General features: G+C 40.2%; 1 protein-coding gene across 5 annotated transcripts in view; it reads right to left on the bottom strand.

Annotated features, from left to right (window-relative positions):
• NIPBL (NIPBL cohesin loading factor) overlaps nt 1–16,347 on the bottom strand; it is a 107,636-nt gene that overhangs the window by 14,084 nt on the left and 77,205 nt on the right. For 4 of the 5 annotated variants that reach the window (XM_086479909.1, XM_086479911.1, XM_086479908.1 and 1 more), the window contains 8 exons: nt 14,788–14,877; nt 14,329–14,543; nt 14,126–14,228; nt 13,121–13,219; nt 12,873–13,019; nt 11,566–11,700; nt 10,052–10,150; nt 1,569–1,622 (listed from right to left, as the gene is read on the bottom strand). In XM_086479909.1, the coding sequence (XP_086336035.1) occupies nt 1,569–1,622; nt 10,052–10,150; nt 11,566–11,700; nt 12,873–13,019; nt 13,121–13,219; nt 14,126–14,228; nt 14,329–14,543; nt 14,788–14,877 (942 nt within the window). Of the gene's footprint in view, nt 1–1,568; nt 1,623–10,051; nt 10,151–11,565; nt 11,701–12,872; nt 13,020–13,120; nt 13,220–14,125; nt 14,241–14,328; nt 14,544–14,787; nt 14,878–16,347 lie in introns of all 5 variants that reach the window. The other variant, XM_086479907.1, reaches the window with a different exon arrangement.

Below are 16,347 nucleotides of genomic sequence, written 5' to 3' on the forward strand. Positions count from 1 at the left end.
GAAATACAGTTTTATGAACATTTTAATCATTTAGCCTTCCTCCATATGACTTCAGGTACTGAAATTGTGTCCATGAAGATCCTTTAATGTCTAAGAAGGACTGAGACCATACAACAGCCTTTTCTTCAGTGCAGGCATTAAGAGGCTCTGGTTTACTTGGCTACCTGTTTTCATCGCACTTCAGGCTAAAGTAAAATCAAAAGGGTTTTTTTGCTTAATAATTAACCAGCGCACACATGATGTAGAGGAGAATGATAACACAGGTTAAGAGATATAAACAAAGCAAGTTTAATTCTTGGAAAAATCACTAAAATATAATGTAGAAGTTACCTATTATCCTGGTTTGAGCTAGAACAGAACTAATTCTGTTCAGTGATTTTAACTTGCAACTAAGCGTCTTCTAAGTGACTGTACTTTCCGAAACCAACAGCACGTTTTTCCAGACAGTGACTGCTTCTAGCAGTGACAGCGCGAGGTGATTACAGTTACTACCAATGGTATGCAGAATGGAATGGTATGCAGAAAAGCTCTGGCTTATACTTGCTCCTATAGCAACCAAGGTCACTGCTGAATCTTGTGCCCCATGTTGAAGTGCCATAAAGTAAAGGGTCATAAGTAAGGAAAGAGGTCACACCTGCAGGGAGGAGCAAGCCAGACAGGTGACCCAAAACTGACCAACTAAATATTCTATCTCATATATGTCATATTCAGTATAAAACTGAGAGATCACAAGGGTTAAGCACTCTTCTTTGATGGCCGGCATGTCCGTTCTGTCTTTGGTCCCAATTCACACTTCCTGAATACAGATCCCAAATCCAGCTCCTGAGGCAGATTCCTGTCTACTGCCAAGTCCAGCCTGGGACCTCCCGGGTGGCAGCCCAGTGGTGATGCATGGCCATCAGAGGGGTTCTGTTCGGTATTGGTTTCGTATATATTTGTACATATTTTATCATTTTCTTATTAATATTATCTTTTTAATTGTTATTGTTTCATTAAAGCTGTTTTAGTTTTCTTTCCAACCCGTAACTCACTGTCCCTTATTCTCTCTCTCTTCCTCTCCTGGGAAAGGATAGGGGTTAATAGCATTTGTCATTTGTCAGTGGTCAGCCCAGATCCAACCTGGGATACGTATACTCTGAAGATTCACTGCTTCTATAAACTGTGTAACAAATATACTGGATGTGAAAATACACTTATCTATCATAAAAAAAAAAAATCTTCATGACACTAGATGCCTCATTTCAGAAGTATCTTAGCTGTGGACTTCATGTTATGTTACTTATTATTGAAAGGACTATGAAATTAGAAACAAACAAGCCCCCTCCCAGAACCAAGAAGTATTTTTAAAAAAGATTATATGGAAAGACATAGACTAATGTCACAGACAAAGAAAATTGCACCAATGAAGATTGAAAAAAAAAAAAAAGTCAGATGTTTAAATGGCATGAATTGAATCTGTCTACTGCAAAGGATTGCTCTTGTAGTCCCCCATCTATGTATTTTAGTACCAAAAGAAATTTCACAGTTCTAACAATGATTGTACCATACATTCAAAATTAATTACTTACATTTTGAAGAAGCTGTTCAAACCAATCATACCCTGTATCTCTACAAGCTGCAACCTAGAAGTATTTTGAAAATAAAATGGTCAATAAAAAAGGCATCTAAGGAAAAATCACTTCAATAAAGATGTCATATTAAAAGACAAGAAAACATGCACAGATATATTTTAATGTGCATTCAGTACAATGATTATGTATCTCTGGAGATCAGAAACTGCCTTCTGCATTTGAAAAACAGTTCTCACCAATTAAGTGACTCCAGAATTTGCATTCCATACAACACAAAGCCTATACATTTTACTGGAGATTGCTCGCCCTAACATAAACCCAATTTTGGTTTTGTAGAACACTTTGGACATATTAAAGCACAAATACAACCGTGACATATTAAAAATGAACATGCATGTCTATATAGATATATACATACTTTTATATAAACAAACCATGCCTTCACTGGTATCCTATATCATGAACAGCTCACCGGCTCTCTGAAGTAGAATTGGCAGGAGAACTGGGAGTTAAACTGAAGTTAAATTGACTCAATTCTCAGTCTAGAAAAATCCACACTAAACTATCATTTTGTAAAATAATGAAAAGCAGGATGATGTTCTGTCCTGGTTTGGGCTAAACCAGAACTAATTCTGGTTTAGTGCTCTAACTTTTCAGTTAAGTCTCTTCTAACTAACGGCACTTTCTGAAACAGCAGCACATATTTCCAGTCAGTGACGGCTTCCAGCAGCGATCAGGCCTGATGTTCATAGTTCGTACCAAGGCACGGTGTGCAGAGAGGCCCTTGCTTGTACTTGTTCTTACAGCAACCAAGGTCACTGCTAAATCTTGTACTCCATGTTGGGGAGCCGGGAGTGAAAAGGGTCACAAGCACGTAAAAGGTCGCACCTGCAGGGAGGAGCGAACCGGACAGGGGACCCAAACCTGACCCACAGAGTGTTCCATCCCATACACGTCATATTCAGTGTAAAGCTGAGGGATTACGAGGGTGAACCTCTCTTCTTCGATGGCCGACACCTGAGGAGGACTCTGTTCTTCTGTTGTCGATCCCAATCTGTGCATCCCTGAATCCAGTGCCTGAGTCCAGCTCCTGCATCCCATTCCCGTCTGCTGCCCAGTCCAGCCTGGGACTGCCCCAGCGCCAGCCCTGTGGCGTCAGTGGTGACGTATCATCTTCAGGGTGGGGGGAGTTGGGTTTGGCATTGGTTTTGTATTAGTTTGTATACATTTGTACCTATTGTATATATTTAATTATTTCCTTATTCTTATCTTTTCTTTTATTGTTATTGTTTCATTATAGCTGTTTTAGTTTTCTTTTCCAAACTGTAAAGTCTCTCTGCCTTGTTGTCTCTCCTTTTCCCTTTTGGGAGGGGAGAGGGGTTAATAGAGAGTGTCTGTCATTCGTTAGTGGCCAGCCCAGCCTCAACCCGTGACAGATTAATTGGCGCCCAACATGGGGCAATGACTGGACCTCCAATAAATTACCGAATAGCACAAAATCCTGCTTCCTTCTGAAAAGAGCAGATTTTTTCTTTTGAGACTCTTGAACGGTTGGAAACTAAAACAAACAGCTCACAAGATGATGGGGTTCTTAAGTTTAATACCACAGGGCTCCGTATTAGAGTCTTGTTTAAGGTTGAGTGTCATGGTATCGCCTTATCTGTCGTATGCATTGAATTACTGTTTACTCGTTGTTGGCCTTATCTTGTGGGTTATCCAGTCTGAGCGTTCGGCGAAAATTACCACTACGCTATGGTGCTCATCGCTTGTTTATGCTGGGATGAATTGGTTAGTGAATTTACCCAGGTACACTTGGGTTACATATTGGATTCCTTTATTAGTTACACTTTCGGTCACATCCGGGGACATTATACTGCTCCCTTCTATAACAAGTGGAGTCTATCAGATTGTGAGGGTCCCAGATATGATTCTCACTATCAGAATATCATGAATTTATATATTGTCCTTTTACCATCGATTCTCCTGAATGTGTTTCAGGGGGTGTGGTGTTATGTTAAATTTCGGTGTAGGTATAGGTCTTGTTCAGCTACAGTCACTGCAGCTACTTAGACCCACGAAGGAAACAGCAAGTTAGGGTAACATGCACCACAGCCACTTAGACCCAGCAGGCCCCTCCGCCTAGCACTGCTGCCGCTTCTCCAGCTCCCACAGCAATCACTGCTGCTGCTCCAGCTCCCACAAGCACTGCTGCTGCTCCCACAGCAAGTGCTGTTGCTGCTCAAACTCTGACAGCGAGCACTGGCACTTCTCCAACTCCCCACAGCGCCGCAGCTACACTGGTAAGTACTAAGGCTCCCACTCAATCTCTAGCAGCACAAATTGCCCCTGTGTCCAGAAGGAAACATACAAAGAAATCAGATTGCCCAGTGAAGGATGAGGAAGATCCAGGAGAGGGTCCTTCTAAAGCCCCACCAGCACATGTAGAGGAGTCAGAGTCAGAAGAGAAGGATAAGGCCCCTGTGACTGGGAAAAAACACCTTAAAAAATTAGATTATCCAGTGACAGATGATGAAGATTCAGACAAAGGTCCTTCTAAAACAAAGCCATCAAAGGAGGAGGAGTCAGAGAGAGAGGAAAGCAAACCCTTCTCTAGGAAAGAGCTGCGTAATGTGAGAAAGGGCTTTAGCTGTCATGAAGGTGAGCCTATTACCAGCTGGTTGCTCCGATGCTGGGATAATGGAGCTGACACCATAGAGCTGGATGGTAGAGAAGCTAGGCAGTTGGGACCCCTGGCTAAGAATGGAGGCATTGACAAGGCACTTGTCAGAAAGAAAAGCAATGTCAGTCTCTGGAAAGAACTCTTAGCAGCTGTAAAGAGCAGGTATCCCTTTAAGGAAGACATTGAGTGCTGCCCAAACAAATGGAACATTATGGAAAAGGGTATTAAGTACCTGAGAGAATTAGCTGAGCGAGATGTGACCTATAGTGACTGGCAAGCAATTATAGACCCTGATGAAATGCCATGTCAGCGACCCATATTGAGGAAGTTTGTACAGAGTGCACCATCAATGTATTCCCATACATTGTCAACAATAGTCTGGGGAGGAGATGTCGAGACACCAACTGCAAATGAGGTGGCTAACAAAGTACGACAGTATGAGGACAGTCTCTCTGGTCCCATGAAGGCCTGTGTCTCAGCTGTAGTTAAGGAAGTGGCTAAGGAAATATGAAAACAGATTGAAAAAGTGTATGAGAAACTGTCTAAGAAAGAGAATAAATCCTATTATTCCCCTGAATGGACTCGTGTTGAAGACATTAGGAGAAGACGCTATCCTGCAAGGCCAGCCCGAAGGGAACAGTACATGTCCTGAGGTACCATGTGGTCTTTCCTGCGTGAGCATGGAAAGGACATGAGTAAGTGGGATGGTAAACCTACTTTTGCCTTGAGGGCTCAAGTATGTAGGTTACAACGTAGAACAAATAAAACAGAAAGTTCTTCTACCAGAGCCGTTGCTCCAGTGAATTCAAACCCACTTGTTGATGGGTACTATGTCAAAAATTAGAGCGGCGCTGCCTCCAGCCAGATGGAGAAGAAGGACAACTGAATTTATTGGACTATGTGGATCCAATGGCCTGGCACGTTAGAACCACAGAAGTATAAAGCCCTTGTAGATACTGGTGCACAATGCACCCTAGTGCCATCGAATCGTAAAGGAACAGAAGCTGTTACTATTGCTGGAGCGACAGAAGGATCTCAAGAACTGACTGTTGTGGAGGCCAAAGTGAGCCTAACTGGGGACAAATGCAAGAAGCACCCTATAGTGACTGGTCCTGATGCTCCATGCATCCTTGGCATAGACTTTTTAATGAGAGGGTAGTTTAAAGACCCAAAAGGTCGTCAGTAGTTTTTGGTATAGCACTTATAGAGGCTAAAGAACTATTAGCTTCATTGCCTAAACTTTCAGAGGAGTCCGCTGCTGTGGGACGGATGAAGGTTGAAGATCAACAGGTGCCAATTGCTACTGAAACAGTGCATCGACAACAATATCGTACCAGCCAAGACTCACTGATTCCCATTTCTAAGCTGATTTGTGAATTTGAGCGTAAAAAGGTGGTTTACAAGACTCATTCACCCTTTAACAGCCCTGTATGGCCAGTGCAGAAGTCTAATGGAGAATGAAGACTAACAGTGGACTGTTGTGGCCTGAATGAAGTCACGCCACCGCTTAGTGCTGCTGTGCCAGACATGTGAGAACTTCAGTATGAACCGGAGTCAAAGGCAGCTAAGTGGTATGCTACAATTGACATTGCTAATGCGTTCTTTTCTATTTCTATAGCACCAGAATGCAGGCCACAGTTTGCTTTCACCTGGAGGGGTATCCAGTATACCTGGACTTGACTGCCTCAGGGGTGGAAACCCAGCCCTACCATTTGCCATGGACTGATCCATTCTGCACTGGAGAAGGGTGGAGCTCCAGAACACCTGCAATACATTGATGACATCATTGTATGGGGTAATTCAGCAGAAGAAGTCTTCGAGAAAGGGAAGAAGATAACTGAAATTCTCTTAGACGCTAGTTTTGTCATAACAAGGACAAGGTCAAAGGACTGCACAAGAAATCCAGTTTCTGGGAGTCAAGTGGCAAGATGGGCGCTGCCAGATCCCAATGGACATGGTTAATAAAATCTCTGCTATGTCCCCACCAACTAACAAAAAGGAAACACAAGCCTTCTTAGGCGTTGTGGGTTTCTGGCGAATGCATATTCCTGGTTACGGTCAGATTGTGAAACCTCTCTATGTAGTGACTCGAAAGAAAAACAGTTTCAATTGGGGCCCTGAACAACAACAGGCCTTTGAACAAATCAAACGTGAGATTGTACATGCAGTATCTCTTGGGCCAGTCTGAACAGGACAGGACATTAAAAATATACTCTATACTGCAGTCGGGAATAATGGTCCAACCTGGAGCTTGTGGCAGAGAGCACCAGGGGAGACTCGAGGTCAACCCCTAGGATTCTGGAGCCGAGGATACAAAGGCTCCGAGGCCAACTATATCCCGACTGAAAAAGAAATACTGGCAGCATATAAAGGAGTCAGAGCTGCTTTGGAAGTGATTGGTTCTGAAGCACAGCTCCTCCTGGCACCACGACTGCCAGTACTAGGCTGGATGTTCAAGGGTGAGGTTCCTTCTACTCATCATGCTACTGATGCTACCCGGAGTAAGTAGGTTGCATTAACTACACAGCAGGCCCGGATAGGAAACCCCAATTGTCCAGGAATCTTAGAAGTCGTTACTGATTGGCCAGAAGGTAAAGACTTTATAAGGCCACCAGAAGAAGAGGTAACACGTGCTGTAGAAGCCCCACCATATAATCACTTGCCAGATAATGAAAAGCAATATGCTTTGTTCACTGATGGATCCTGCCACCTTGTAGGAAATTGTCAGAAGTGGAAAGCTGCTGCATGGAGTCCCACATGATGAGTCACAGAAGCAGTGGAGGGAGAAGGTGAATCGAGTCAGTTTGCTGAGGTAAAAGCCATCCAGTTGGCCTTGGACCTTGCTGAACGGGAAAAGGGGCCAGTACTCTATCTTTACGCTGACTCATGGATGGTAGCTAATGCCTTGTGGGGTTGGCTGAAACAGTGGAAGCAGAATAACTGGCAGCACAGAGGTAAACTAATTTGGGCTGCTGCATTGTGGCAAGACATTGCTGTCCGTCTGGAGAAACTAGTTGTCAAGGTACGTCATGTAGATGCTCGCATACCTAAAAGTCGGGCCACTGAGGAACATCAAAACAATCAGCAAGTGGATCAGACTGCAAAAGTGTTCCAAACAGACCTAGACTGGGAACATAAAAGTGAACTATTTCTAGCTTGGTGGGCCCATGACACTTGAGGACATCAGGGAAGAGATGCAATGTACAAGTGGGCTTGTGAGGGAGGGGTGGATTTAACTATGGACGCTATTGCGCAGGTTATCCGTGACTGTGAAACATGCGCCACAATCAAGCAAGCTATACGGTTAAAACCTGTGTGGTATGGGGGACAATGATTGAAATATAAGTATGGAGAGGCCTGGCAGATTGATTATATCACACTGCCTCAAACCCGCCAGGGTAAGCGTTACGTGCTTACAATGGTGGAAGCGACCACCTGATGGTTTGAAACATAACCAGTACCTCATGCCACTGTCTGGAATGCCACCCTGGGCCTTGAAAAGCAAATTTTGTGGCAACATGGTACTCCAGAAAAGAATTGAGTTGGATAATGGGACTCATTTCAAAAACAGTCTTATAGACAACTGGGCTAAGGAACATGGTATCAAGTGGGTGTATCATATTCCCTACCATGCGCTCCAGCCTCTGGGAAAACTGAACTGTACAATGGACTATTAAAAGCTACTCTAAAGCAATTTTAAAAATTGGGACAATCGTTTAGCACAAGGTACCTGGTTAGTTAACACCAGAAGATCTATCAGTCGAGCCAGTCCTGCCCAGTCTGACCTTTTACATACAGTCAAAGGGGATAAAGTCCCTATAGTGTGTGAAAGGAATTTGTTGGGAAAAACTGTGTGGGTATTTCCTGCTTCGGGCAAAGGCAAACCCATTCGTGGGGTTGCTTTCGCTCAAGGACCTGGACATACATGGTGGGTAATGATGAAGGATGGTGAAGTCCAATGTGTACCTCAAAAAATTTAACTCTGGGCAAGAATACTTAATTCTGACCCGCACGGTGTTAATTGCTACATGATACTAACAATGTTCAATAAGTGTCGTTCAGGATAACCAGAGCTAACCTCATCGAGTGATGTCCAACAGCTTCTTTGAGATGGACTTGCAAACCCTGGGCACGAACTGCAACAAACTTCATGATGTCTTTCCTGTCCTGAGAGACTGATATGGAAGATGGAAACCCATAATCATGAACTAAATAAACCTAATGAACTTTCATGTGAAAAGACAAATCATAAGCTAGCCATGAGTATGACATAAATGGTATGGAATAAGGGGTGGAATGTCCTGGTTTGGGCTAAACCAGAACTAATTCTGGTTTAGTGCTCTAACTTTTCAGTTAAGTCTCTTCTAACTAACGGCACTTTCTGAAACAGCAGCACATATTTCCAGTCAGTGACGGCTTCCAGCAGTGATAAGGCCTGATGTTTACAGTTCGTACCAAGGCACGGTGTGCAGAGAGGCCTTTGCTTGTACTTGTTCTTACAGCGACCAAGGTCACTGCTAAATCTTGTACTCCGTGTTGGGGAGCCGGGAGTGAAAAGGGTCACAAGCACGTAAAAGGTCGCACCTGCAGGGAGGAGCGAACCGGACAGGGGACCCAAACCTGACCCACAGAGTGTTCCATCCCATACACGTCATATTCAGTGTAAAGCTGAGGGATTACGAGGGTCAATCTCCCTTCTTCAATGGCCGACATCTGAGGAGGACTCTGTCTGTTCTTCTGTCTTCAATCCTGATCCGTGCATCCCTGAATCCAGTGCCTGAGTCCAGCTCCTGCATCCCATTCCCGTCTGCTGCCCAGTCCAGCCTGGGACTGCCCCAGCGCCAGCCCTGTGGCGTCAGTGGTGACGTATCATCTTCAGGGTGGGGGGAGTTGGGTTTGGCATTGGTTTTGTATCGGTTTTTATACATTTGTACTTATTGTATATATTTAATTATTTCCTTATTCTTATCTTTTCTTTTATTGTTATTGTTTCATTATAGCTGTTTTAGTTTTCTTTTGCAAACCGTAAAGTGTCTCTGCCTTGTTGGCTCTCCTTTTCCCTTTTGGGAGGGGAGAGGGGTTAATAGAGAGCGTCTGTCATTTGTTACTGGCAGGCCCAGCCTCAACTCATTACAAGTTTAATCCCATAATTGTAAGTAATAAAGCGAGTACTTCTATTCGATATTTACATTTTGGTATAACTGATGTTAAAACACCTTCTTAGCACAGCGGTTTTGCACAATACATTTTTACTACAAATTAAAGCTTTTTATTTGAAACAGACTTTGTCATTTTGGAGACGTGCTATTTAATTTGCTGCTCCTAAAAAGCAGATACAACTATTCAGATACTAGTTTACTGTGAGAATATGACCCTGTATTGGTTAAAATGGCTTATCAATCTTTCAAAATAAATGTTATCAATTATTTGAGGAAAGTCATCTTTGAAAGGACAGCTCCTTAGTTAGGCTTAACTGTATGCTGCTATCAGCAATTCCTGGAAAATGTTAAATATTATAAATAAATAAATAAATAAATAAACCTGAGCAAGTATCTTACACAATCTTAATATAGTGTGGTCCCAGTTATCATTGCCAGCAGATTAGTGACCATTTAAAGCTTCCTACAGCCTGTTCCATCAGATGAGTAATTCTGTCATAAATTCAATGCCAGGAGATATAAAAAGAAAACCACCTGACAACTAAACTACTGTACTTTAAAAAAATACAGACAATATTTAAAAGATACTGAAAACATAATCAGATTTTGCACACAACTTATCTAAAATTTGTTTAACATACCACATCAGTGATGTTTAGTATTTTCCTTGTCATTGCTTCTTTGTCATGGTGTGGAGTTGGAGTAAACCAGAGCTTCTGGAATGTCTCATTTACTAATTTCTGAAGGGAAAAAATAGTAGTATAAATAAATAAACTTATCTTGGCAACAGGTATTATTTCTAATACATCCATCCAATAGATTTGTTGATGATGTGTGCCATTTCACAAGGAGTTATTCAATCTAAGTGAGACCGTTGTAGGAAATGTTATCTGCCACAGACCCGGATCTACTACTACAGGAGTTACACTAACTTCTAAGCATGCTTCACTAAAATGATCACCGGGAACTACAGAAAATGGAGTTACCACCTCCATGCATTAATTTGCATTCCTCAGGAAAACACAGGTACCCTGAGTACCTGACAACTGAACACACGATTATGATTTCTACAGCAGAACTAGCAGCAAAGGTAGGTTAATTTTTCAAAACAGCTGTGACAAAGAGGGAAAAAGAGAGAAGCCAAGTCTCTATACCCAAACATAGGAAGTACATTCCCTTTCAATGTTCTTGGATGGAGGAAAAAATGGAATAGAATGAAAGTGAACAAAATTATTCCCAAATTGCTTATAAAGCATATGGTTCTAAGAAGCTCTCCTCATTCATGTAAACACAAAAAACCACATTGAAGATAATGCCCCATTTTTTCTTAAGCTGTTAGAAAGGCAAGGGGAAGGAAGAGAGAGAACAAGGTCATCCTCCTTTCCCAGCAGCACCTTGGATCGAGCTGTTCATCTTGTTCTTGACCAATAGTCTTCTCAAAGCCATTTGGCATTAACATATCTCAAGTGTTAAAAATATATGCTGCATCTTTAAAGTTGCAGATTTCAAATTCTACTGAAAGTGTGATACAAAATTACTTAATTACTCAATAATTTTAAAATTATTTTGTCAAATCAAACAAAGCCAGTATTGTCAGGTTTAGAATTTAACACAAAATCTTAGGTTTTGTTCCCTTCTGCATAGACATTGCAGAAAGAGTAGAGTATGATCATTACATAACATTTTAGGGGGATTAACTGATTCACTGAACATTCAGAATTAATGCAAAATTAGCATGGATGAATACTTTATAATTTTTATATGCAGAACTTACAAATCTGGTATATATGAACACCATGCACTTAATTTTGATTTAAAGTTTATTTTGTTTGCACAAATAAGTTTTATATGCCAATTTTACTTGTTAGAATAGAGAACTACCAGAGACAACACCTGCAAGAAGTAAAAAAACCCTCTAGAAAATAACTTCTTAAAATCTTTTGATTCTCAGCAAAAACTTCAAAAAAATGGAAGATATAAAAGAAAGAAAAATAAGTCAGAGAGCGTTTCAGAAAGCTAAGAAACCTGCTCTCAAAAATTAAGTGAATAAAAGTCATAAATATTACAAAGGAGCAATACTTTTTTTTTTTGGTCAAAACATAGAAACATTAAAATAATGATAATTAAAATCTTGAAAGGGTGTGTTTCATTCTACCTTAATGCCTTCTTCATCATTGACTCTCCGAATCATTTTCACACACATCTCTGTAATTTTGGGAAACGTTGGTTGTTCAATACAGATATCTCTAAGTATCTTTATGACTCTTTTTCTGACGCTGATACCAGTATCCTGTCAAAAGAAATGCATTACACTCTTGAAAACACATCAGAAATATGAATTAATTTATGTATTATATGAATTAATATTTGAAGATCACCCAATCTGATTTGCAAAATTATTTAGAAAAGGCAGCTAAAATATTTATACAAAAAGTCAGCGCAACCTGTACCACTTCATTTGCAACAAGTCTAAAGGTTCTGGCTGAGTCTCCAGAACGCGGTAACGCTTCCTCCATTTTATACCCTCTCATCTAAGAGCTCATAATGTTGCAAATGTGGAATTCCACTTCTTAATTCAATAGCTTACAAGCTACATGTGATGATGCTTTAGCTACTTTGTTGGAACACAAAAGATTCTTTGTAGATCTGGACTGTAATACTTCAAGCCTTTGGATAAAGCTAATGGATAAAATATATGCAGCTATCTTTTCCATTTTCCTAGGCTTTGTCTAAGGAGAGGGATGAAGAGCTTCACTTTGTACTACCTTATTCAAAACCTGTTGAATCTGAACATCAGGATGAACTGCTTTATGCATGTTCATACACACACGAAGCCACTTGTCTCTAAAATCCCTCACAAACATGTTTTATCATGTAACTATAGCAAGTAAGTAGTGTTTGACTGAAAACCTAACATGGATGCTACGAGGTAGTGTCATCTTCTAGTTAAATTAGCATTGTATTTTACCCAAACTCCCAGAGGAAAAAACTTTTTTACAAAAATTCTAATAAGAAGTCTTTTAAAATGCTAAAAATAGCGTAGAAAAGCAAAGTAGTTTTATCTTTTTTTTCTTTTGGATTAGAAATGACATCTTTAGATTACTGTGTTGTAGATATTTCTTCATCACCCTCAGTACTGAACTGCCCTTAATGACCCATACCTCAGACTTCAGAGATGTGTCAAAATTTCTTTTTACCTATGTGCCTTAATAACAGTATCAAAAGGAATATAATCCTGCTTCTGATGCAGTACAACCTTCTACATACATTTTCCTTTTGATGTAACAAAGTCTCACTGGAAACAAGTGATGCATTTTACAAAAGCATGATGGTCCCCATCAAAACAATATGGTGTAATTTACTCTTGGGATCATCATTCTATATTATGAAACATATAAACTCAGTTAAAAACAATTTTTCCGATGCTGCCTATTTTATCATAAAGATCACAAATTACCATACCAATATTCTTTCAATCAGCATGTCATAATACTGCTCAGCAAGCTGAGGACGACAGAGCACAAATCGGCCAAGCAGCTCCACAGCTGCTTCTCGTACACTAGTGGAGTTATCCATTAAGCGTCCATGAACACCTCGTTGCATATCCAGCTAAAAAGAAGAAATGAAACACAGATTCAATATAAGAAATGAAGATTTATTTTAAGCATGATAGAAGAATGTATGTAGATGGTGGATATTTCCTTTTTTACCCTGGCTAGAATACTGGGATCTACAGCCACAACCTCAGACAAACACTTCATGGCTTTTGTTCGAACAGCAATTGCATTTTCACCAAGTACACGCAGAATCTGATAAGAAAACAAAAACAAAGATTCAATTGCTTTGGGAAGGTAGCAAACAATGTTTAACAGGCAAAAACATAGCAGAGTAACACAAAAACAAGTTAACTAAAATAAGAATATCCATCTACTAGAAATTAAATACATCTTCTCAGACAGTAAAGAGGTGCATGCAAGTGATGTTCCATGGCACTGACAACTAAGCATGGATATTTACTAGGATTTGCTACATCTCTAAGTCTGGTCCAAACAGGATTTACACAGGGTCCATATGTTCACTTCAAGTCCCTTCATTTTAAACTCTGTCATTCATTTGTGGCTTTCACCACGGTTCTTTTAACAGGAGAGTTGAATTTGGGCACTCTAATTTTAAGAATGGCTCTGTATGTAGACCAATATAAGTAACACAACCTAAACTGGTACTGGAGTTCAAACATGTTACCACACCAACATGTTAGTCCTCTTTTCCCAGAAAAAGCAAAGAAAAGCAACACTTCCCAAGTGACAGTAGCATGCACTGCCCACAACTGAGCAAGCTGGCTTCAAACAAAATTAGGCTCAATTTCATGAGTTAATATTACCAAATAAGCATGCATCTTACAGAAACTGTGAGAATTCTTTCCACATTTTGTAATTATCCTCTTACTGTGTACATCTAATTATAATGATCTGCCATGCACACACATGGACAAATATAATAATGTATGTACAACATGACATACGAAGAGCATATAAGAAAAAGAAACATGATCAATTATGTTATCAATACAGAATAGGAAAGCACATGGTGTTATCATGACCTGTTAAATACCTGTGTTCAATAATGAATGAACAGATAGGGCACACTACCGCAAAAGTGTTTGGAATCAGAAAATGACCGCGTTTCACTGTACTAAGACTTCCAGCACAGTTTACCTGTGTCAAATAAATATCGAAGCTCTGGGCAAACGGCCTCATAGAGGCCAAGTAGCGAACAATCAAACATGCATCTTCGTAGTCCACGGTATCAGAGTTCATCCTGCAACAAATTCCATGCGTTAATTAAGACATGTTTATCAAAAACGATTTAAAACATCAAATGCATGGCTAATAAAGAAATAAGTGGTACTGAAACATACTTTAATGTACTGAACTGAGATGGAGCAGTTTTAATGATACTGCGAAGAAACTTTTTGCGACTTTCTGCTCTATGCATGATTTGTCCGGTGGTCTCAACATCTTTCGCATGATGAGTTCCTTCAGATGAATCCTCATCCTTCTGAGATTTAATTGCTTTCTCTGTCTCCATAGTTGTATCACGGAACCACTGAGCTATATAAAACTTCCGAGAAAACTGGAGAAATGTAGCAGGATGCACAGAAAACAAAAACAATATATAGAGAAAAGGAAAATTAACATGTTTATATGAAATTAAGTGAATCTAATGCATCAACAATATTTTGGAAAAACAATCAACAGTTAATGTTACAGTGACAATTTAATTGAAGCACTAATCTGCATAACCGAAAATTATTGTATTAATAAACGTTACTGAAATGATTTTTATATACATTTCACACCAGAAAGCTGAAATTTACCACTAATGATGCATCAGTTTCTGTGTTCTCATCCAGATAATCTAGCAAAGCCTTTTGCAGCTGTTGAATTTCATCTTCTCCTCCTGAAACCTGTCAGAAGTAGAAAGGCAGTTATAAAACAGACAGTAGTAACTATCATCTGAAAATCTGCATGACCACATATAAAATACACTGCAGAACAATAACAATTTTTTAAACACTTATAAACTGCATAGAAACTGACATATTGGACTGTGGCTCTAAAGTCTAAAAAAGATTAAGAGCAGAATAAGACTGGTTTTAAAACAGACTGACAGACTTGATTAATTTTCATTCTACGATCTTGTGTGAAGATCCTCTGTCACGGAAGAAAAAAGAAGGGCTGAAATCACACATAGCAGAATGACACAAGGTTTAACCTATAAAAGTCACTGTTAGCTGTCTCACCAATATTAAATACAAGACTATAAATAAAATACCCAAGTAACTTCTCAGGTGAACAAGGGATAGATAAAAGGCAAAAAAGTAAGATAAAAAGAATATGAAACAGGTATTGGAAACATCAAAGAAATAAAAACAATTTATCCCTTTGTAAAGGTATATATATTCATATAACTGTTTCAGGGATAAAGCATCCATACAGAGAAAGCGCAGCAAGTGTGCTCAACTAGGAAAGAATTTACAGAGGTTGTTTCCAAACACCTCTAAGCTTCAGCACTGAAGAATCATGCTCTCTGAGATTCAGCTAAGTTGCTATCAGTCAAAAAGCTTGAAAACAAACACATATCTTATAAAAAATGTCACCTACTGCATAAGCCTATCTACAGAACAAGGTAATATTAATTTTCCTGTGAAACACTTTAACATGCACAAAAAGCATTACATATGAAATATTCATCTTAAAACTAGTGCTGGAGACTACGTATTTTGTAATATCTATGTGTTTTTGTTACAGTATCTAAACTGTATGAATGCTAAAAAAAAAATGTATTTTTTCCAAGAGGCAATTTAATAGGAAATACTTATATTTCCTATATGTATATAAGGCACATGGAGGACAGGGAGGTGATTCAGGACAGCCAGCATGGCTTCACCAAGGGTAAGTCCTGCCTGATCAACCTAGTGGTCTTCTATGATGGAGTGACTGCATCAGTGGACAAAGGAAGAGCTATACCCGGTGTCATCTCTCTGGACTTCTGTAAGGCCTTTGACATGGTCCCCCACAACATCCTTCTCTCTAAACTGGAGAGAGACGGATTTGCTGGGTGGACTGTTCGGTGGGTGAGGAATTAGCTGGATGGTGGCATCCTGAGGGTAGAGGTCAATGGCTCAATGTCCAGAGGCAGATCGCTGACAAGTGGCGTCCCTTAGGGGTCTGTGCCGGGACCAGTGCTGTTTCATATCTTCATCAGTTACATAGTCAGTGGGATCGAGTGCACCCTCAGCAAGTTTGCAGATGACACCAAGCTGAATGGTGCAGTTGACACGCCTGAGGGACGGGATGCCATCCAGAGGGACCTGGACAAGCTTGAGAAGTGGGTCCATGTGAACCTCATGAGGTTGGACAAGGCCAAGTGCAAG

The sequence above is a fragment of the Leptosomus discolor genome, chromosome Z, assembly GCF_034619465.1.
Source record: "Leptosomus discolor isolate bLepDis1 chromosome Z, bLepDis1.hap2, whole genome shotgun sequence".
In the NCBI taxonomy this organism is placed as follows: Eukaryota; Metazoa; Chordata; class Aves; order Leptosomiformes; family Leptosomidae; genus Leptosomus; species Leptosomus discolor.